The sequence below is a fragment of the Elgaria multicarinata genome, chromosome 10 (genome assembly GCF_023053635.1).
Source record: "Elgaria multicarinata webbii isolate HBS135686 ecotype San Diego chromosome 10, rElgMul1.1.pri, whole genome shotgun sequence".
NCBI lineage: Eukaryota > Metazoa > Chordata > Lepidosauria > Squamata > Anguidae > Elgaria > Elgaria multicarinata.
The window spans coordinates 49,330,002-49,353,760 of NC_086180.1; the positions used below are offsets into that span (position 1 = coordinate 49,330,002).

The window sequence follows — 23,759 nt, forward strand, 5'->3', positions numbered from 1 at the left end:
TCTGGTTGGTAGCTGACTGGCCACTGTGTGAACAGACTGCTGGACTAGATGGACCCTTGGTCTGATCCAGCATGGCTCCTCTTATGTTCTTATGAACTGTGGGTTGTCGTTACATGCGAAACCTGCACTTTGATTCATGGCTACCAAGAGAATCTATGGTTTGTTGTTGGGTTGTGAACTCTGGGTTGTTCATGATTAACAAACCATAGTTAAACCATAGTATAGGGTTCATACATAACAACAACTCACAATTCAACACAACAACCCACAACTGAAGAGTAATCCATACTCAACTCTGGATGAAAACCAAATCATAATCTTGGAACTGGTGCTGAGGATTCCCAGGATGGTTGTCTGGACCTCAATATCCATCCAATCTGATGTAGCTCAGGAGTTAGCATGGTTTCTTTAATGGAAATATCAAGAGCACCATTTGATCTACTCTACAGAATGAGTTTCAGTTGTTGAGGCATGAAGATGCAGACAAGGTGTTTGGATGAGTTTGACCAACCATTTGTATTCTCAATCCTTGCCCCTCTTAATTTGTTTTATCTAATAAGGAAGGGTGGCTGGTTAGATCTGGGAGGTTGTAACTTCTTTCTTGAGACAGGGGGCAGTACCAGCCTCTTTATAAGAGGCAGTAATCAGGCCACTTCTGAAGAAACCTAACCTGGACACAGAAGGAAAACTATAGATTGATTGCTAGCAACCCCTCCTTGGGCAAGGTGTTCAAGTGTGTGGTAGCTGATCAATGCCAGGAATTTTTAGATTAAGTTGATTTTCTACATCTATTTCAATCCAGGCTTAGGTCCAGATTTGGGAAAGAATTTGCCTTGGTCACCCTGTGAGATGACCTTTGCTGAGAGAGACAGGATGAGTACGAATCTGTTAGTTCTCTTGGAGATGCTTTTGATATCATCGACCATGGTATCCTTCTGGACCAGCTGTTTTGGTTAGGAGTTGGGGGCACTGTTTTACAGTGGTTCCATTCTTACTTAGATGGATGCTCCCAGATGGTGGCGGTGTAGGATTATTTCTATGTTCTGTGGCAATTACGTAAGGTTCCATGGAGCTCAATTTCATCCACCATTTTATTTGACATCTACACAAAACCTCTAGGGAGAGGTTATCCAGGAATGTGGACTGAGATGCCATCAATATGTTGATGACACCCAGCTCTACCTCTCCTTTTCATTAAACCAAGGTGAGCCAATTGATGTCTTGAATCTACGCCTGAGTAGGGTAATGGAGTGAATGAGAGCCAAAAAATTGAAGCTCAATTCTGACAAGACAGAGGTACTATTAGCAGGTGGCTCAACTTGCCCAGTGTTCAACCTGTTCTGGAGAGGAATGCGCTTCTCCTGAAAGATCAGGTGCACCACTAGGGGGTGGTCCTGGATTTGTCATTGTCACTTGCGGCCAGCTTAGGTTGATATGCCAATAGGATCATGTAACACCACTGCTTCATCAGCTGTACTGACTTTCAGTCTCTTACTGAGCTAGGTGGGTGGCTATAAGAAAGAGGGCCTTTTCACTTGTAGCACCCAACTTATGTAATGGCCTTCCCAAAGAGATTTGCCTGGTGCCTTCATTGTTTGTTTGTTTTGCTGCTAGGCAAAGCGGTAAAAAATTCTCCCAAAATTTCTCTGAAAATTTTCCCAGGAATTTTAGAAACCTAGTTCTAGGTTTTTAGGGCTATTTTATCAATTCCTGTTCTGTTTGTTGTTTTGCATTGTACTGTCCTTTATTTTTAAAACATTTATATTGTATTTTATATTTTTAACTGTTTGTATGGTATCTTTGTTGATCAAGTGTTTGTAAACCATCCAGTCAACATTGGTTATTGGGTGGATTAAAAATATAATAAATCATAGAATCATAGAATAGTAGAGTTGGAAGGGGCCTATAAGGCCATCGAGTCCAACCCCCTGCTCAATGCAGCAATATTAGACTAAAGGTTTACAGTATGCAGTATTGATATTACATATACAGTAACTATCTCTTTAAAAACTTATATAGGTAATACTGAAATTTTGTTATAGATTAAAGTCATTAGTAACGCATGCAGTAAATTAACAAAGGTACTCACAATTCTATTTGTAGGCACTGCCCAAGAGGCAATAAATAACATGATGTATTACACTTACTTTAGCAGAGATGCTAAAATATTAGAAGCAAAGTGAAACCAAATTTAATTGGAAAACAAAGTATTTTTTCCAAACTTGGAGTAACAGGAAGGGAGTGCCATCTTCCCGCATACATTAAGACAATAAATCCTGCTGGTTTTATTGTCTTAATTGCTATTTTATTGCGAACATATTTTTATGGCTTTTAATATTTTATTGTTTTTAATATTTTATGTATTTTATTGATGTAAGCCGCCTTGTGAGGGCCTCCGCCCTGACAGGCAGCCAAGAAATGTTTTAAATAAATAAATAAATAAGCCCTGTGCATTCACTAATACTAGTTGCTAGTTTGACAGATTCTGCTATCCGAATACAAAATCTGGAGATTTGCACTGAAAAATAAAAACTGAGGTTTTGCATTACTTCTTAAGAAGCATTTGTAAAACCAAGGGGTAGTTTGATTCCTTAATCCTTTCATATTGAAGAGTTTTTGGGCAATATTGTTCGTACTACTCTTCACACCACTTAGATAATTTTTAATAACTGTTCAATTAAAAATCATATTGCTGGAATTAAACTCATTAGCCTCTGTAGGTCTTTGTACGTATTTACTCTCCAGCAAATTACAAGCTCTCTTCCTGATCCAAAAGTAGGTTTAATCTAGAATAAACTCTACTGTCCTGGACAGTTGATTGTACATTTTTATAGTGACATATATGGGGCTTTAATTGCTAAATGCATTTTGAGAAAGAAAGTCATTGGCATAGGGTTGTTGAAGTGCTAATAAGTAGGAGGAGAGAGCAGTAAGCTTTGCACTCATAAAGATTGATTACTTTGGATTTAAAGCTATCTCTGAGTCATCATTTAAAAATCCACATAATTATGACTCTCTAAGTGCTACTGAGACCAAATATTGGTGTGTGTTTTCAATTCAACATGTAATATATTCACTTTGTCTAATGCTGTTATTTTTATTCCTAATTGTGCAATCTTTAGATTTTTTCCCCTTTCACTGAAAAAAAAGATAATTCTGCTGAATGCCAGTGTATGTCAAAGTTCATGGTCTGCCACCACCTCTTGTCATTTTCTATAACTTATCTTGTATGCCTATTGATAGATCACTGAACCATGTGCACAACATGTAAAAAGTGATTTTTAATGCATTTAGTTCAACACCATCACCTACGCTTCTGTATAATGACAGTGTAGCTTACAAATAAAAATATAGCAAGAGTTCATAGTGCTCAAATCGTCTAGCAGGGATATTTTGAATTATTTTATATAAATGTTATAAAATCTAGTGTAGAAATGTGTGGCGAAGGCTGTTACATTTCCCAGAACTGAATTCAAAAGACTAAACTTTTAGGCTTGCTCTAAAATACTCTATAACCAAAACCATGCTTTTAAAGAATCTGATTCTGCAAAATTCAACTGCAATTTCTTTTAATGTTTAAAGTACCAATTTGGAAAGGTTTACAGACATGCACATAACTGAATGAGATTTTTGAATTGATGATCTGAGACTAGAGAGCAGCTCTTTATAACCCAGCCAGCTAAACACAAGCAACCAGCACATATTGTAGTTTGCCAGGTAGTAGACAAACTCCCAGATAAGCATTATACACAGAAGCTGATTGAGCCATCCTAGATGACTGCATTCAGCATAGGAGCTCACAATTTATTCACGCCTGCCATATACACACTTGCTGGGTTTATACAACATGAAAAAACATACTCACGGTTGAGTATGGGTTGTCATTGAACCCATCCATCTTGTTAACCATGAGCAACCCAGGAAGAGCACTCATAGTTTGGCTGCGAACTGTTTTATTCACTTGTGAACTGTGGATTGTCTGTGGTTAACAAACCATGGATTGTTAGTATAGCTGGGTTCACACAACACAATAACCCATGGTTCAATGACAACCCACTGTTCAACGACAACCCATACTCAACCTTTATCATGTTGCGTGAAACCAGTGACATATGTCAGAGAAAATAACAAAAGTACCAAGTATCACAACATAATATTGAAAGGCTCAGGAGTTTAGCAGCTGAATCAGATCTACAAGGTTAGCAACCCAAAAGAACAGGCATGGCCCAAAACAGGTAGTCACCTGAAGCGGGATCTGTCACACTGCCACCTCCCCCTCTCTGAAGCCTCCTCCTTCCCCCTCCACCCCCGTAGCCTCCTACTACACCCTCCAGCCTTCTCCTTCCTCCAAGAAGCAGTCTCTCATTTCTGCTTGCCACACTGCACCTCCCTACCACACCATGCCTCCTGACCCTGCTGGCCAGCCTGCTTACTTCCCCTAGCGCAAGACAGCACCCTGCCTATAAGGTCTTTTCTCCTTCTGGAGCTGTGCAATGTCTGCGTGTCCAGCAAAGTGTTGTGAGAGATCCAAGAACTTGTCGAAATTGCCCAACCTCGTGCAGGTGCAGCACAGCTCCTGCAGACAGAAAGACCCTACAGGCAGCATGCGGGCCTAGGCCAGGAAAAATAAGCTGTCTGGCCAGCAGGGAGAGGAGGTGAGGTGAGGAGGTGAGGAGTACAGCAGTGTGTAGCAAGACAGGGGGAAGGTGGCCAAAGAAGTGGGCTGCTGCTGTTGCTGCTGGGTCCTGCAAGCTGCCTGTAGCCAGCAGGACCCAACAGTGGCAGACCCTTTGGAGTGGGAGAGCACCATTCTTCCCATCCTCCATTGCCTGCTGTGCCTGCTTCCTACTGCCTCACGGTAGGGCCGGACCTGCAAAAGAATATGTAGAATATTTCTAAAAGAACGCGGACAAACGTTAGCCAATCTAAAATAATTTATTTGCAAGTTTAGTGCTTTATAAGTGAGCAACAAAGGAGAGAAGTTAATCTATATTTGCTTATTACAAATAATCGAATAGGGAAGTTACCTTCCTTCATTGACAAGCTCAATGAAAGCTAGGCCTGCATTCTTCTGTATTGAGTTCTGCCATTCCTAGAATATGAAAGGGACAAAAAATTAGACGGAACTAGGTAATTAGAAATACATTAAAGAACACAAATTTGTTCCAATTAAACTAATAAAAGAAATTAATTAAAATGAAGCAGGTGACAGATTAAAAACGGAAGAACCAACAAATATTAGAGTGGCCAGCAAAATACTGCAAGACATCAAAACCTTTACTCATGATACAGATACATAGCTTTAATAAAAGTGGAATGTGTGTATATCCAATGTTTGCAGTACATAATGGCAAAGTACTTCAGCTGATGGTCATTACCACATCAGTCCATATGGATAACAAAGACTGTTAAAAGAGTCTAAAACAGCTACATTATATAAAAACATTCCTGAAAGTCAGTGTCATTTCTGAGGAAAGAAAACTTTTTTTCTTGAGTTTGGTTACTAATTTCAAGAAGTTGCTTCTTTTTCTTTAACTCACTATCATACCTTTATAATTAGATGTTTTCCCAAATCTTGGCTAACAAGACTTCGGAACTGCAAGAGATTCCATCTGATACTGGATCAGATATAGACTGGGTTCACACAACATGAATATCCACACTAAAGGGTTGAGTATAGGTTGAGTGTGTGTAGTCATTGCACAATGTTGAACCATGGATTATCATGTTGTCTGAATCCAGCCACAATAACAAACCATGGTTTGTTAACCATGAACAATCCACAGTTTACAACCCATACCATGTGTTCTTTTCCAACAGGATGTTTGGGGAGATATCTCATGGTTTTCCCATAACGATGTCCTCAATTACGCAACAATTTACATCTGGATAACTAAAATTAGATGCAGGCTCTATTAGGTAAACAGCAACAGGCTTTTGTTTTTGCTACCCTAGCCCTAACTTAAAAAGCTGTAAAGCAATCAATCATAATTATGTATTTTGTTGCTATGCGTTTTGGGGATGTACAGTTGATAGCACCATACAATGTTGGGCACTAAAGCAGCTGTTAATCCTGCACAGGCATTGCTTTTCTTTTCCCAACATGCCTCTTCACTTGTTTTAGCATTCCTTCACAAAATATTGGCAGAAGTGCAGGATAAAAATAAAATAAAAAAAGCAATCATTTTCTTGAAATGACATCATACATGTATTTGTGTCTGCAAACAATGGCTTTCACCTTAAATCACATGCACTACAGTGTTTCAAAACTTAATTACTGAAGACAGAAGTTGCCAAAACTAAAAAGAAAAAGCATTTATCATGTCTCCTTCCAGCATAACTCTCTATATCATAGACAATTATCAAAGAAGACATTAGTCTAAACAAATTTTCGTAAGCCACAAGTGAACGTTCCCCTAAGCATGCTTTAATAGTGGTGGGGGTGGAAGGAATGTAACAGCCATTGTATTTCATGTTTAATTCAATGTTTCAACACAGCACATATATCCTGTACTGCAGTTACACTCACAGAGCCAACTGCATTGTTATGTCAAGATCTTAGTTATCCTTCTCCCTAGGGTGCTGATGAAAAACATGTTAAAAGCCTCAAAGCCCAACCACTAATGTAGCTGAATAACTGAGGAACACATTTCAGCACTTTCAAAAGGAAGGACTGCAAGAGGAGATCAACAAAGTCAATAATTTCATACCTGCTGCAAACTGAGCTTAATTGACTACCATTTCCTATGTCTATAAAATGTTTACTTCCTAGAAAATCTACTTCTAATGTATATGATCGTAATATAAATGCAACATATAGCAAATGTATAATAAATACTTAATACTTAAATACTTACTGACAAAAATCATAAGCAGCTCCTACAATGTAAATACTCTTAAAGTGATAAAACCCACAAGTTTGCAGGCAACAGACTGGGACCATGGGTTACACCAAACTAGACCTGGAAAATGTGTTCTCAGGCTCAGGATCCTTTAGGTCAATTCCTGGAAATTAGAGCTGGAAGCCGGAGGCTGATGTGTAGCAGACAGAAGGCACTGCTCCCTTGATGAGGCAAGGGCAGAAGGCCATCAGTCTAGCATTATACCAGGCCTAATCTATCCAGAGACTTCATACTTCCTGCCAAATGCAGGAAACCACACACACACACACACACACACACACACACACACACACCTTTTCTCTCTTTTGTCTGAAGACAGTGCTGAGACTTGAACACACACACACTTAAAGAATTTAGAATTGGAAGAGACCTTGGAGATTTGGCCTAACTCCTGCTCAGCACAAGAACCTTCCAACTACATACAGCTTATCCAACAGATGGCTGTTCAGCCTCTAAGTAAATATCTCCATCGAAAGAGAACTTGCTATCTTCCAAGGCAGTGTGTTGCCGAAACAGCTCTTATCATTAGGACGTTTCTCCTAATGTTTCACTGAAATCTTCTGCCTTGCCATTTTCACCCATTAGTTCTAGTTTTGCCCTCTGGGGCAACAGAGAACAAGTCTTATCCATCTTCAATGTGACAACTCTCCAGATATTTGAAGACAGCTAACAAATGCCTCCCTTTAACCTGATCCCACAGAGAGTTTGGCCCACATTCAAGTAAATACGAGTAGAAATCTGGTTCAGACCTTGATAGTTCAATGCAGCAAAGTCTGAACTGAGGGGGTGGGACTGGAACACCCAGAGACACAGGGAGGGGGGTCAGACTGGTGTGCACAGCCCCGTTCCAATATAAACTTTAAGCCCTCACACACACATCCTCTTGAATGCTTGAACAGGGCTATTGTGGTGGAAACAAAACCCACCACACACCATCTGTGACACTAGGTGGTTTGGCCACCATCAGCAAGGAAGAGTGTATATTCATCCAATTTGTGTATATGTGTGTGTACACACACACACACACAGAGGAATAACTCTCTTCCTAACAATATCACTACAGTATACAGATTTCCCCTCCACAAACACACTAGGGCTGTTTGCTCAACATGCTAACCCACACTCATTGGTGGTTGAATGAAAGTTGCTGTTGATCCGTGGGTTTTTTCTTGAACTATGAGTTAGCGTGTTGTCTGAACCCAAGACATATTCTTCAGGGTAGCTTGTTAATCACCCTCATGCATGCCAGCTGGTTTCCCTAATTACCCTCACTAGGTGAGGGTTGTGGTCCGAAACTGGCAAGGGTGGCTGGTAGTTAACAAGCCGCCCAAAACTCATATACTGTTGTAAGTTTGCTGGAAGGTTTGTTAACCACTCCAGCCAGCCACCCTCCCTGGGTTCAGATGTCATGACACCTGTGGCCAGTACAGGTAATTAGGGAAACCAGCTGGCATGCAACCAGTATATACAGGGTGGTTGACAAGCCATCATGGCTTATTAAACCCCCTTGTGTCGCATGAATCGGCTCATTGCCTGTCACAATAGAAACTTCAAAGAATGAAATTAAAATTAAACAAAACAGGGAATGTGTGAAGATAATTGGTTTATTTTAGAACACTAAACAGTATTATTGTAATGTGTTAATACTCAGAACAAAACATTTTAATTTAACTTGCACTATTAACATTTTTCCAATTTCCATTTAATCATTTCAAACTTCTTTGATATGATTAACTGGGAGAGAAAATATGGAGGAAAAAAGAATTCCCCAGAAATTTAAACGCCAATCTCCATTTTTAAAAAAATGCAAAAAAGAAAGAAAGAAAGGATGACCTAAAAATCTGACTATTTTTATTAAGGAACTCAGTAGTAGGGACTAACAAAGTACTAGAGGACATATTCTACACCAAAGATTGTTTAAATTGAGCTACTATATAGTTGCTCATATCTGAACATATAGTAATGTTTCTGCTTTTAAAGAAAACTATCCAAACTTTTCAACAGGTCTACTACAAACAAGGTAAGAATGGTCATAAAGTGTTATCTGGCTGGACTTCCCTTTTCAGAATCTTATTGCCGACTGTTATATATTGCTTTTATGCTGTATTGTTTTATTGATTGCTTTATTTTGTTCAAATTGTTTTAACTTTGCATGCCACCTAGGGTATTTTTGTATATAGGTGGGATATAAAATGAATGATTAAGAAATACTAGTAATAATAATAAAGTAATAAATCAGCTGAGAACATCAAATTGCAACCAAATTGTTCAGCCAATAAGGGAGAGGGGATAGCTTCATGTGCCAATCCTAAATCACTAAGGAAATGAATTGGCCTGAAAATTAAATCCCAAATATACAGTATGCATGCAGGACTTCAACTGAATTTCTACAATTTGTGGATTCTTTGTGGGTGGAGCTTCTCAAATTATACATGGATCTTGGGAGCTTGTACCAAATGCCTTGAATTTATAAAATAGAACAAGGGTGTGCTAAATCAATTCAATCCAGAGACATCTTACTCCTTCCTTGGTCACTAGGGTAGCAGTTTTTTCCCTGCTGTGGTTCACCAGCCAGTTCTTCCACTTCCATTTCAGGATCCAGCTTTTCCAACTCAAGCAACTGGCCTGAAGAACCCAAACTAAAGAGCACACCTTCAAGAACCAGGACTAAAGAACACACCTTCAAGAACTCAGAGTAAATGACACACCTTCCAGGTCTTAATTCAGTACAGCCGCCCTGAGCCCCAAACTGAGCCCCAAACTAGCCTATTCACCTGACTGAACAAACAACTGTGCACATGTACTTTGAAAGTATTTTAAGCAGCAAAGCTACCAATACATTGTTTAGAAGCAACCTCTATTCTCAAATGGTGCATTAAATTGTTAGTGAAGAAATACATGAAGAGATGGTATATAAGGGTATGTTTTTGTCAATTACACAGGGGAATCGCTTTGCACAAAGATTTGAGGCATTAATTTAAACACTTTTTTAAATCAAAACCTCTATCCATTAGAAGGGAATGTAACTTTGCTAAGCATGCTGTTTCCTTGGAGCAGCATGTATAGTGCGTCTTACCAATTCAATCTTTACAGTAACATATTTACATAAGAAATATTAAGGGCACAATCCTATGCATGTTCAGACAGAAAAAAACTCTTACAACTTCCAGCATTCTCCAGCCAGCCATGCTGGCTGGAGAATGCTGAGAGGTGTGGGATTTTTCTTCCTGTTTAAATACGCATAGGATTGTGCCCTTAATATTTCTTATGTAAATATGTTACTGTAAAGATTGAATTGGTAAGACGCACTATACATGCTGCTCCAAGGAAACAGCATGCTTAGCAAAGTTACATTCCCTTCTAATGGATAGAGGTTTTGATTTAAAAAAGGGGGGGTGATAAAAGTTGCTCAAAGTCCACCCATCTATATGTCCTGAACAGATGATCATCATTAAGCCTCTATCAAGCGTCTATGTAGCGAATTGTACAAATGTGTTCTATTAGTACATGGCCTGACTGTTTGGCAACTTCAGTCCTCAAGACAAATGGCAGCTGCTGCCCTCTGAGGTCTGAAGTCAAGTCTTTAGGGAATCTCAAAGCCCAAATGGAAAAGAAAAAAAGGGGGGTACCAAGGCCTGTTCATTAGAGACTGCTTCAGGCTAAAACTTTCAAGGCTGCCATAAAGGGGCTAATTATTTTTATATGACTTTAAAACTACAGAATGTGTTAAGATGTAAGAAATCAGTACCTTTTTTTATTACACACACACACTATTGACAGAATCCAGCTTAAAGATATAATCTAGCTTTCCTGGCAAGATTTTATGTGATATTAAAACATTAACAAAAATGAACTTTGTTATGCCCATTTTATTGCACACAATACAGCCCAAGAAATATATGCAGGTGTGTCTTTAAAATATGCACACACTGACCTGGTTCACATGAAACAACATCCCACCATGGATTCATTTACCCATGGGGGCTATCACATTGAGCCAGACACCCTGCAGATACTATTTTTGAATGGCTCCAAGGGCACCAGCCTTACTGTGGCTTGTTGTGTCATGAGAACCCAGGCAGCAGGGATCAGACAACCTTCAAATAGCTGTAAAACATGCCATGGGTTATCCAATGGTTGTCTAACCTTCAAACAGCTCCAGCCACATGAGTTCACGTAACATGACAAGCCATTGCAAGCCGAGCACCTACAAGCACTATGCAAAGATGGTGCCTGCAGGCACCGGCACAAGACAACCGCCCCCACAGGTAAATTAAGCCACGGTGAGCTGTTATACCCTGTGAACGAGGCCATTAAGCCATGATCCAGTTTGTGCCCTACATATACCTATTGAGCACACAGAGAACTCCATGTGGAATCAGTGGCCATGGGAAAGGAAGGGGTGGCTGAAAGTTCTGTGTGTATTCTATGATCCACTCATCCTCCCTTTTTTCTCTTACATCAAGATAAAGAAACATGGAAAGAAACCCTGAAAACAGTATTTGCAGAGGGGGGAGTGTGTGTGTGTGTGTGTGTGTGTTGAATTCCGGTAACAGATAAATCTGGGTTGAACATTCAGAGCCAAATTCATATCTCCAACACAAAATATTGATCAGGAACTTATCTTTTTTAAAAAACAAACAAACCACCACTGCATTAAGAGTGCATCAATGCACATGAAACCATTATTAGAATCATTAGCTTCTAGAAGTCCATTTAGAGAAAGACCATTACAACTGTAGCCCTTATAGAAAAACAACACTTTAAAACAACTATGCTAGCTCAGTTAGATGGAAAATGTAAAGAAAACAGATTGAGAATGATTTATATGAATGCATAGTGCTGAAGTTAATTACAAGTAACCCAATAAAATAGTGCCTTTATTATTGTACAGCAAGTAATAGCCTTAGACGCAGAAAGCAGAGCTCTTTCTGCTCTTTTTTGCATGCTCAGTCCCACAGCACACTACATTAAGAATTAAATAAGTTGTAAATATGCCATACAGAAACAGCAGTTTTTAACTAAAAGCAGAAGACTCCCCTGCTGTTTAACCATTCAGTGGATTCCACTCTGAGCAGGCTTTCTATAAACTGGTGTTATATTGTTGTGTAGTAAATACCTGAAATTACCTCATAATGAGAATTTAATTTCAATACTTAAAAGGAGAGTTCAATCTGTAACAAACATTTGCAGATATTGGAACTATGAGGTACTAGTTTATCTTTCAAAAGGAATAAACATTGCTTTCATAGTGCCAAATCAGATATTGATGAAATTCTTATGTTTTAAATCCTAATTTTATTCCTTTCAACATAAAGATGCATCTCAAAAGCTCTACAACACATAATGGCTGGGTTCACACAACCCAACAACATGAAGAGAATCCATGGTTTATTGTTTGTTTATTTATTTATTTATTACATTTCTATACCGCCCAATAGCCGGAGCTCTCTGGGCGGTGTTGGGTTGTTAACTGTGGATTGTTCGAAGTTAACAAACCATGCTTTGTTAGCACAGCTGGGTTCACATTACACAACAACCCGTGCTTCAACCCATACTCAACATTGAGTGTGAGTTGTCATTCTTTGTGAACCCAGTCAATACATTTATGACACACACATATGGTCAGGTCTAAAATTCAACATGCCTCCGCATTTTTGCAATCACTGGTGGTAACAAAAAAACAGAATTAAAATATATTTGGCTGATGCTACCAACTTGTATACTTTATTATTGGGTAAGCAGCTAAAGGCACAATCCTATGCATGTTTAGACAGAAAGAAGTCCTTCAATTTCCAGCGTTCCCAATGATTGAAGTGATCAGTGAAATAGATCTCTGGGTATTTGTCACATTGATATTTCCTTTTGTAGCAGAACAGTTAAATCCAAAATTGTGCACTTTAGGATAAAATGATGAAACTTGGCACACTTATGCATTGATCCAAATTTTAAAAACATTGATAAGGCTACCAATAAGTAATGCCCCCTTCTGGGGGCAAGAGACTGATAAATGTGTTCTTTTAGCCCAAGAACAAGAAATTCTTATTATATATAATTAATAATGCTGAACACGATTTTTAGCAAGATCTACACCCCAAGGGGCAGAAAATGGGTGGCAGACTTGCAGCAATCATGAGGTTTAGTATATAATCACACTTTATATTGGCCTTACCCAGGGCTGGCTCTGCCATGCAGAAAGGTGAAGCAACCTGCTTAAGGAAGCACCAGTAAAGAGGGGGGTGTCACAAGAGCCAGGGTGCTTTATGATCACCCATACCTCCAGTACAGTTGCTTCAGCCAAGTGCTTTGTTTGGGTACCCAACACTATAAAGCATACTGCCACCATGCCAATAATAGCAAAATGGTTATAAATGAGTAGAAAATTGGGGTGTGCTCACCAACCTAAGTTTTAGGGCCGCCCTAAATCATATATGCAAGCCTCAGGGAGAGTAGCTTCCACAAGAAGCCACAGCATTACATGCAGCCTGGTACATCATTGGGACACAAGACACTGTAAAGTATGGCACCACCAATAATAATGAATGTAGAAGTGAATACCGTTTTGTGCTTTTTAAAACTAGTCATCCATGTGGAAAGCCTATACAGGTAAGTGATTTACATGTGGTAGTGTTGGGTTCAAAATCAGGCTTGGTTAGTAAGAATCTATCTAAATTAACTTTAAATAACTGCTCTTAAATTTATAATTAGCGTGGGGAAGGGGAGACACAAATGCTGCCATACTCAAGACTTTCTACTCTTCCACAGCCAGAGCCCACTCCCCAAGCTTCGCCCCTTTTGCTAACCTCTCAAATTAAACAAAGAAGCTGTAAAACAGCAGGTTCTCAAATTAAAGCACACTTTATTTTCAAGGGTCTCCACACTTATAGGCTGACTTCCTGTCAGGAAGAGTTCTTTTTCACTGCCTAGCCCAATCAGCAGGGAGCTCACAGAATTAAGTGCCAGTTGATATTACTTTGTTTTACATTTACCACCCATGAGAATATTGTTCAAAGATTCAGTTAGAAAACCAGCATGGTATCATCCTTCTGACTAGACTGCCAAACCACAGGGTGTGCTCTCTTAGCACAAAATTCACCTTAAATGGTTGGGGGGGTTGAAGTCCTAGTGTGCGGGTGAAGCAACAGGATGCCTTAAAGTTTTTTGGGGGAGGCACCTCTTACCTCTGTAGCTAAATTATGACCTTTTAGTTTTTAACATCTGCTGTGGGATACTTTGGCTTATAATTGCTAAGCTAGTTTTCCATATATAAGCCCTCTTACTGAAGCTATAGAATTTTTACATACTAGAATAATGCAATTTTATATCTCCCGGTATAGCTACTAAAGCAATAAAGTTAAATCTGGGGGGGACGGACACACACATGTACATACCACACCGTTGCGTACTTGTAACCTATGTTAAACTATTGCTCTACGGTATGTTGAATATAAATCTCCTCAGGCCTTCTAGCATTCTGATTACAGGTCTCTACAATTATAGGACATGTATAACATTTTTAGAGCAGCGTCTAGACACACTTTCACTCTGTTGAATCCAAACATACTTTTCCTCTTCAGGATCAAGCTCTGAGACACAAAAACTGTTCTGCAAGTTTGAAACAGAAGCCAGCTTTTAATGAGCTAAGACCGGCCACTTACTAATTTCCAGAGCAATTTTGCACATTACCAAGTTTGCTTTTTTCTTTTCTTTAATAACACGACGAACAAATAAATACATGGGTTAAACTGGGTTATTAAGAGCCCGGCAGCCATCTGCAGCATGAGGGAAGGGGCAAGACTGCCCTTGAAACCAACATATTTGATTCATTAGGATTCTGTCATTTTAGTGGTGAAAGTGAGAGGAAGCTAGACTCACACCACACCTTAATAATTAATGAAGAATTCTCTTTTCATATTACATCTGTCTTCATCCAGAGATAAGAGCTAGGCTGATTCTCAATGGCTTTGACTGAGTTTTGAGGGACAAAATAGGACTGATGGAGGTAAGTCTGTGCACCCATGTATTTAGTGGTGGTGGTGGTAGGGTTAGGGAGTCTAGCTTGAAACCAGCAGAACCAGTCTTTTCAGAATTCAATTATGGAGAGTAAAAGATACATTTGAATGTCATGCAGCAAGAGCAGCAGCACAGCAGCCTCATTTCTCTAAAGATATTACTTTTGTCTTCACTCTCCACAGCCTTCACTGGATTCCAGGTAAGGGTCTGTAATGGCCTCTTGGAACTAGCACATTTCATACAAATCAGGGGAGGTTTCTTTTAGTCTCTTTTTAACAGTTGAACCAGCTGAGCCATTCTACATTTCAAAGAAGCAAATTTAGCAGCAAGAGTATTATTATTATTATTATTATTTATTTATTTATTTATTTATTTATATAGCACCATCAATGTACATGGTGCTGTACAGAGTAAAACAGTAAATAGCAAGGCCCTGCCGCATAGGCTTACAATCTAATAAAATCATAGTAAAACAATAAGGAGGGGAAGAGAATGCAAACAGGCACAGGGTAGGGTAAACAGGCACAGGGTAGGGTAAAACTAACAGTATAAAGTCTGCACAACATCAAGTTTTAAAAGCTTTAGGAAAAAGAAAAGTTTTTAGTTGAGCTTTAAAAGCTGCGATTGAACTTGTAGTTCTCAAATGTTCTGGAAGAGCGTTCCAGGCGTAAGGGGCAGCAGAAGAAAATGGACGAAGCCGAACAAGGGAAGTAGAGGCCCTTGGGCAGGCGAGAAACATGGCATCAGAGGAGCGAAGAGCACGAGCGGGGCAATAGTGTGAGATGAGAGAGGAGAGATAGGAAGGAACACACAATTTCCGCCACAGGAGCGCATAAATAGTGAAAATAGTTTTGCAGTATTTTCAAACAATTTAGGGACCCAAACTACCTCAGCAAGTTACCACTTGGTAAAAAGTTATTTATAGCACAGAGATAGAATGACAGATGTCCTGAGTGTTCAGTTTCAATAGACTTTTCCCCTCTCCCTCTGGGTGGGAATTGAGAATTCTCTCTTTACTGCTATCCTTTATTTCTAACTGGACATGCTAGTGTCAAATCACATAAATCCAGATTCAATCCAACCCTGAATATCTTCATTAATTTCTATGGGCTGCTCTTAGTTTCGACCCAGAGGAAATTTTAAATGATTTCTCCAATGTTAATTTGAAAATTCCCTACCCAGGCAAACAAGATGCCTCACTCTAAATTGTTCTTATATCTGACATTTATAAGGTAAGTTCTTATCTCTGTAGTTTATGAGTACAAGTAACTTTAACAACATGATCATGTCATTTTTAAAAAAAAAAAAAAAACCACCTGCAGAAGGGGGTTGTTATCAAGATGTTCCCACATAATACTAACCCATGGTATGCGTTGTTGGATTCTGGGTTGTTGTGATGTGTGAATCATGAACAACCCTGAAAAAGGACCCATGGTTTGTTGTTTGATTGTGAACTCTGGGTTGTTTAAGCCACATTTTGTTGTTATCTGTGAACCCAGAACTGTGCATTGTTCATAGGTGGTTTTACCAAACTATAGAGATGGCAGACAAGAGTGGTAAAAAAAAACAGCCACTGCCCATGGTGGTACTTCAGTGCTGCAAAGACATTTGGGATACAGGGAGGGCGTGGGCAAAGGAGGAGGGCAACAAACAACTCAGGGATTGAGGAAACAAACCATGGTTTGTTCAGTTGCCTGCCAGAGAATTGTCTGCATAGGGTAACAAACTATAGGATAAATAAGCCATTAAGTTAGCATTATGAGTGAACTATGCATGTGACAAGGGACAGCCTTCTCTCTCAAGCTGAAATTTCCATATATGCTCCCCAGCATGGCAACCAGCATTAAGATAAAAGTTCCTATCGGCTTTTAAAATTATTTTTTTAAAATTGACATTTTTAAAGCACATGTAATTGCTAACTACATTATTACTGTCCTAAGACACCAAGGTTTATGTACTTGAACAGTTTGTACAAATAATAATAATAATAATAATAATAATAATAATAATAATAATAATAATAATAATAATATTCTCCTATTCTGAGTGGTTTACAAATTATTAAAACCTTAAAAATACAATATAAAACATTTGACAGCCTATGCTAAGGTTTTAACTGGTCCTGGAATTTTTATTGTGGAGTACTTTACATTGTTTTGTTTGATAGATATAGTAAAACACACACACACACACACACACACACACACACACACACACACACACACACTATATATATATATATCTCACAATGTAAAGCACTCCACAATAAAAATTCCAGGACCAGTTAAAATCTTATTATATGCTGGGAGTACAGAAAACTCTTAACATGGCACATAATCATGTCGGCACCAGGCATACCACAATGTGGAGAGCACTGCACAATCGGGGGGCTGCCACCGAGGAGGCACTCTCCTTTGCTTCCATCCTTTGAACCTTCTCAGAGGAATCACATGGCAGAGGGCTTGAGGTGACAATGATAGTCTATAGGTAAGTTCATATTGGGAGAGCTTCTCTGCCAGGTATTTCTGGCTGCATTGAACTCCAGATGGTTTAGACTTCAACTCCCAACATTCCTGACCATTGGTCAAGGTAGCTTCTTAGAGTTGAAGGCCAAAACAACTGGAGATTTACCTTCTGCTCACTCCTGGATTACACCCATAATTCCACTGACATGGTTGAAGTCTCCTTGATCCACATGATAGCTACACACATGTTTGGATTTTGTTAACAACTGAAGCACTCATATTTTATAAGTATCAGATGAAGTATTTTGCTCATTGCTATTCCTCCAAGACATGTGTCTTTATACCTCATCACTGGTGTAAACAGGCACAAGAAGTTGACTTCATAGCCTGCATTCCAGACAGACAAACTATTTTATTAAATTGGATCTGTTGCTGTATGCTGAAGGCCTCTTAATGTAGATTTAAGATCCCTCATCACACAGTAGGTATCCTTTCATCATAATCACTATTAGGAGGAAAGAATGGCGGAACATAAGAATGCTTAAAATTGTCTTTCAGCATGCTTTTTTGTGGAACAGGGATTTTACTTTATTATGATTGTGAGCATAGAATGTTTATTCCAAATCAGATCATGTGAAGTTAAAATAGTGTGATCTTGTATGAGAGTTTCATGATCATTCAATAGTTGTTACTCCACCACCACTACCATACAGAAAATCTGTCTGTCAGACTGTTTCTCACTTTCTTTGATTTTTAGATCCCTGGGCTACACAGGAATTAAAAGCTCATATTCCAAGGACTTTCACCCATTGTTTTAAAGTATTCTGAAAATAGCAATTGTTGTGAGGATAACATGGAGAGGAGGAGGATTATGTTTGCTGCCTTGGGTTCCTTGGAGGAAAAAAGGTGGGATATAAATGTAATAAATAAATGCTGGGGAACAGGTAGATATACTGGCGCAAAGGATCTCACAGCATCTTACCTGCCATCTGATTTCTTACTCAGAGAGATTTAAAGTACATTTGAAACATTCAATATCACTATTTTAGGGCAGACAGTATTTGAAAATATTGCATTTTAATAAGCTTTCTATACAATGAATTCAAGGAAATAGCTGGGTTAATAGATCTGATAAATAAATAATTGAACACAAGGGAATCTTCACTTAACACACTCTTGAATCTGTGCATGCAATCCCACAAAAGTCAGTTGTGTTCTTTTCCCAAACCAGGTTTTACCATACCTTGTAGAAGGATGGTACAGCACATATATTCTGGGCATGATTAATTCAAAACCAACATCAACCTGAAATTTCACTGTTTTGGCTGGTTTAATTACTTGGACAGGAAGCTGGTCCAGACTAGATGGTGCTTCTAGTTTCAACGTACTGTATGCATTTCTGATAAATGGGAAAAGAATAGATGACCTGGCAGAAGGCTCAGACAATAACATGTGATTTACAGGACATAAATGCAGCTACTATAAGATTTATCTGACAGCCCTCTACGATAGTGGACTGTTGAGTATCCGATGGAATGATTTCTAGGCTTGAAAGTCTACTACTGAGTAGCCATACACATTATTTATTTATTAGATGTTTTGGGTTGAAACCATTTTTAAATGATGCACTTCACAATGCTCAGCCATAAATTTAGCTTTAAACTCTGGAGGGGAGGTAGTGTTATTGGAATGTATGTCAGACTGAATTAGGATGAGCAACACAATGCTTTTATAAAGTGGCCTTGAATGCAACGCTGATTCATCCAAAAATGATATTAATGTCAAATAAGCAGGAACACTTTTCGGTTAATATTAAATGCAGAATTCTTTTATGTTGATATGAATGTAAGTTTTCAGCCTTAGACTTTAGCAACAATCAAAAACTGCTTTAGAATATTTAGTTACATTTCTACATCCAGCTGTTAGGCAGAGTAAGCAATACTATCTTAAGCAACTTGACATTTTGCACACACCAAGGAGAAAAGAAGTAAGGCGCTACAAATGCATTGAACATATAGATGGCAGCAAAATACTTCTGAAATAAATGGATTTTTACTGAACTATAATAAACTTCCATTGAAGTTCTTATAAGATTTTTCTTTAATCTCACAAGAACATCAATGAAAGGTGTTTTTACTAATGGTAATGTGTACCATGAACGTTTGGAAATGTATACCTTAGGCAAAGCCTAACACTAGAACAAGGATAACATGTATGAGTTAAAAAAAAAAAGAGAATAACTGTAACGATTAGGTATGTATCACAAAGGGAATTAATCAAAGCAGTACTATAATTTAACATTATGTCTGACAAATTTGTAAAGTTTTAAATCACACTTACAGATGCTTACTTGTAACTATACTGTATTATTTATGTGATTAAAAACTAGTTTTTGACCTGATCTTTCGATCTTTGGCACTCTATCCTCTCCATCTCTTCTTAAAAAATTAATTAAAATTTTAGCAAGAGGGTCACTTCACTTCCCACCCTATCCTGGTACCACAAAAAGAAAAAAATCAATCAAACTCAACCCCATCTCCTCCCAGTATCTGTAAAGTGTCGAGCTGAAATTCAATTTCGTATCTCTCAAGCTTTCATGTAGCAACAGACAGTTTACCTCTTAAGAAAATAAATCACTTCTGTGATTGCCATACTGACCTCTTTGAATTAGGAAAATTCAGAGTGAAAAATGTAATTATCACCCCAGATCAAATCTGTATACATCTGGAGCTAATTTCGGCTTCATTTCTTACACTACTCTTGCACAGTCTGCAAAATGTTACAGTTGCACTTTGTATGAAAGGAAGTTATCATATCTATTCATTGGATTAGTCGATTTCAACTATTTCACATGAAATAACTTATTTCTTTGCTATCAACTAACCCATCGCCATAGTCTACATTTGATTAGATTACCATTAAACAGAACTGTGACATGTATGACAAATAGGCACATTAGAGCATGTCATTTATTCCGTTTTAGATCACATCAGCACCTATAGTGTCTAATGTGGAGAGTCCAGACACAAGCAATGCTCAATTTATAATTTCTTTCGCTTTTTAAAACCAAAGCAAAAGAAATGTTACTGAAGTAAATTACCAAGTTTAAGTTAACAACCCCCATTTTAACTCAAATATTTTTTTACATATTGAGCACTAATGTTTAATAGATGCATTTGAATACATTTAAAGTAACATTTCCTTAGATGTCATAAATATTAAACATGTTGTCTTGGACAACAAGAGCTATAATGAGGTGAGAACCCATGATTTTTTAATATTAAGTAGAAGCTAACAAGCTGATATGTGCTTCTAAAAGCAGCAGAAATAGTGTCAACATGCTTCTGACTACATCACTGAATAAACATAAACATAACTGCTCTTCACTAGTTCATTGTAAAAATCCATTAGGTGTAATCTCCAAAAGTAATTGTTTTTATTGCACTTTATTGTCAATGCAGGTTATTGATTTTTCACACCTTCTATGATTCTTTCATTTGTATTCATGAAATGTCCATCAGCAGAGTCTAAATACATTTGGCAATATAGGCACTAAAACGAATAAATCGATGTAAAAAAACATTAATTTTGCATTATCCTTATTCGTCAGGCAAGTAAACCATAAGGGCTTTAAATGAAGGTCAAAGGTTTTGAAATGGGTCAAAACCCTTGACCTCTAGACCAATAACCTTCCCATTAAAAAAGGCTATTTTAAAGTTTTAAGTAGGGGAATTTACTACCAGGAAGGTATCATTTTTAAAGGAGCAAAATGAAAAGCTCAATAGAGACCTCCTGTATAATTACAATGGAGAAAAATAGGAGATGAGTAAAGTGCAGCTATTTGATCTACTACATACTATTATTTGTTGACAAGTCTAATTTTCCAGATTAGATTTTCTGTTAATCAAACTGAAGTGTAACTATGTTTTTCAGAACAGCAGAGATTTTGTGTTTCACAAATCAGAAAATAATTCAAATAGTTGGCAATTGTAGCTCACCTTTTTCATCAAACACAGAGAACAATTAGTAAGGAACACCATGTATTTTTCCACTCATATGTTTAGAACCCTTGGTACCCACTGAAAAATCTACCAAGATTTGATTTAATTAGTATTCTCTTTGTATTTTCAATTTACAGTTCTGTTTACAAACACAAAGGACAAACCCCATTAATTCCAAGGTAGATGTAATACCGCTATACTAAATCCATGTCAACCTATTTGATTAATTTAGCTGCTAAATATAAGTTCATTGATAAAATGTATATATCTCATTATTGCACTATTGTAAAAAGTTAAGGAAACAAGAATTTTAGTGCATTCTCACATGAAACAAAACAGTTCCCGCAAAGCAGGAATTCGCAACTTATGGCCTTCAATTCCCATGATCCCACACCATTGCCTATACTGGCTGGGGCTGATGGGAGTTGATGGCAGGGCAGACCCACAAGTTGCTTACTCCTATTGTAAAGCTTCCTTCCCCAACCCAGTGTCCTCCAAACGTGTTACACTACAGTTCCAGCCATCTCCAGCCACCTTGGCTCAAGTAGGTCATGCCCCTGCCAAATAAGTTTGGTTTCACCAGCACCAGCTTTTTATTTCACTTTTTTTTCTGACTAGAAATGTATCGGAAAGGGCAAAAGGAGAGAGAGATATGCCCCCCTCCCCAAAAAAGGTCCTATGTTGCAGATGAAGGTTAAAGGTGGATCTAAAAAGGTCAAAGATTACTGCTCTGAAGCAGAATTGCTACACATTCTAGTTATAAAGGTTTTGGTTTTTGCAACACTCTTAAGCTAACTGTAACCCACCTGAGAACAAAGTAGCATGACCAACTCCACAACCGAACTACTAGATTTCATGCACACAAGACCTAAAGAAAAAAAAGAAAATGAAATTTAGTAATCTACCTGGATTTACTTTGCCACTCGTACACTTGGTACCTACTGAAAAATTCTACCTGAGATTAGAATGGTTATTATCTCTGCATTATTGTCAGCATGATTTGTATTAACAGAACAAGAAATCTTACAGTTTCATCTCGCTTTAGCATACACATGGTAATACAACACTATAAAATTTTATCACTGCCATGCAGAATTTTGATATAAAATGATGCCTTGCACCTACTTAACTGACATTACACAAATATTTGCGTTTCAAGTTAATAAAAGCATACATAGCATATGGTATATTGATTTATAGTACTTACATTTCTTCACCTTGGAGTGAATTGATCATTATATATGCAGAGAAGGGAAATGGCTCTATGACCTTTGCTTTCTCCATTGAGCTCTCTCCCTTCAGCCCTCCAGCTATCAATCAAGTTTCCATTTTGTTTCATGGCAGCAGACATCCCAAACACTCTTATTAGTACTTTGACCCTTGACCCTCACCTAAACCTTAGGGGGGAGGGGAGCGCAAGCAGTAACCTATACATTTGTGATTAGTTTATCAACTAATTTGGTTATTACTAGCAATTCACACTTCATGTTAATTCCCTGGTATAACATGGAAAGGTGATATCATGGCTGAAGATGGTGGAGGCTCTTTTTACTAACCTCTGTTTCAATATGCTGAGAACTATTTTGTTGCTTGAAAAGCTTACTAAGCCACAAACATCAGATACTTAGTGGATTAGAAAATATATATTTTCAGCAGAAATGTTTTGTTTTGTTTTTTACTTCTATTCCCCTAAGCAACAGTCACAACAATGTAGTTCCTACTGTCAGCCCCAAACCCAAGAAACTGGCCACTTGTAATGCTATACAGTATAATCTGCATACCTGTTCCTCCAATTGACTGGAACAAAAACTTTCTTACTGAGCCATTTTTAGAAGGTGGTTGGTGTAAATTTAATGTTAAAAATAATATCTGAAATTTATTTGGTAGCCAGAAATTTGTCCTTGAAAACCCCACAATACATACAAAATACTGTCTTGGGAAACTTAAATAAATCCAATTGTTCTAAAGCTGCAATATGGGAAATAGTTGTTTTATTTGTTAATACAATTTATGAGTCTCCCTACAGGTGAAGCTCCTAGAGTGACATTAATAATTACAAAATAAAATACAATAAAAGATTAATTAGCAGACTTCTTTCCAAATGGCCAAAATGATTAATATTCACTATGAAACAGGCTCCCATAAAAGTAGCTTCTTCAAAATGGCTGCCTGCTTTCACCACTTTTTATGACTCTTTTTATTATCTACTACTCTTAGTTAAATATTAACTGCATCTTCTGTGAAACAGCTGAAAGGTGTTACCTTTTCAAACAGCTATTCATGTAAATATATCACAACAGCTAGTGCCCCCCCCCTCCACACACTTTACCCTTATGGAAGACTGTTGTGGCATTGTATAAATTAATAGGAGAAACATA

General features: G+C 38.0%; 1 protein-coding gene across 3 annotated transcripts in view; it reads right to left on the reverse strand.

Moving 5' to 3' along the window:
- Positions 1 to 23,759, reverse strand: part of LRBA (LPS responsive beige-like anchor protein) — a 424,729-nt gene that overhangs the window by 270,910 nt on the left and 130,060 nt on the right. For all 3 annotated transcript variants that reach the window (XM_063136108.1, XM_063136109.1, XM_063136107.1), the window contains exons 34-35: positions 22,188 to 22,249; positions 5,028 to 5,092 (exon numbers count right to left, since the gene is read on the reverse strand). In XM_063136108.1, coding sequence (XP_062992178.1) covers positions 5,028 to 5,092; positions 22,188 to 22,249 — 127 coding nt within the window. The remainder of the gene's footprint in view (positions 1 to 5,027; positions 5,093 to 22,187; positions 22,250 to 23,759) is intronic.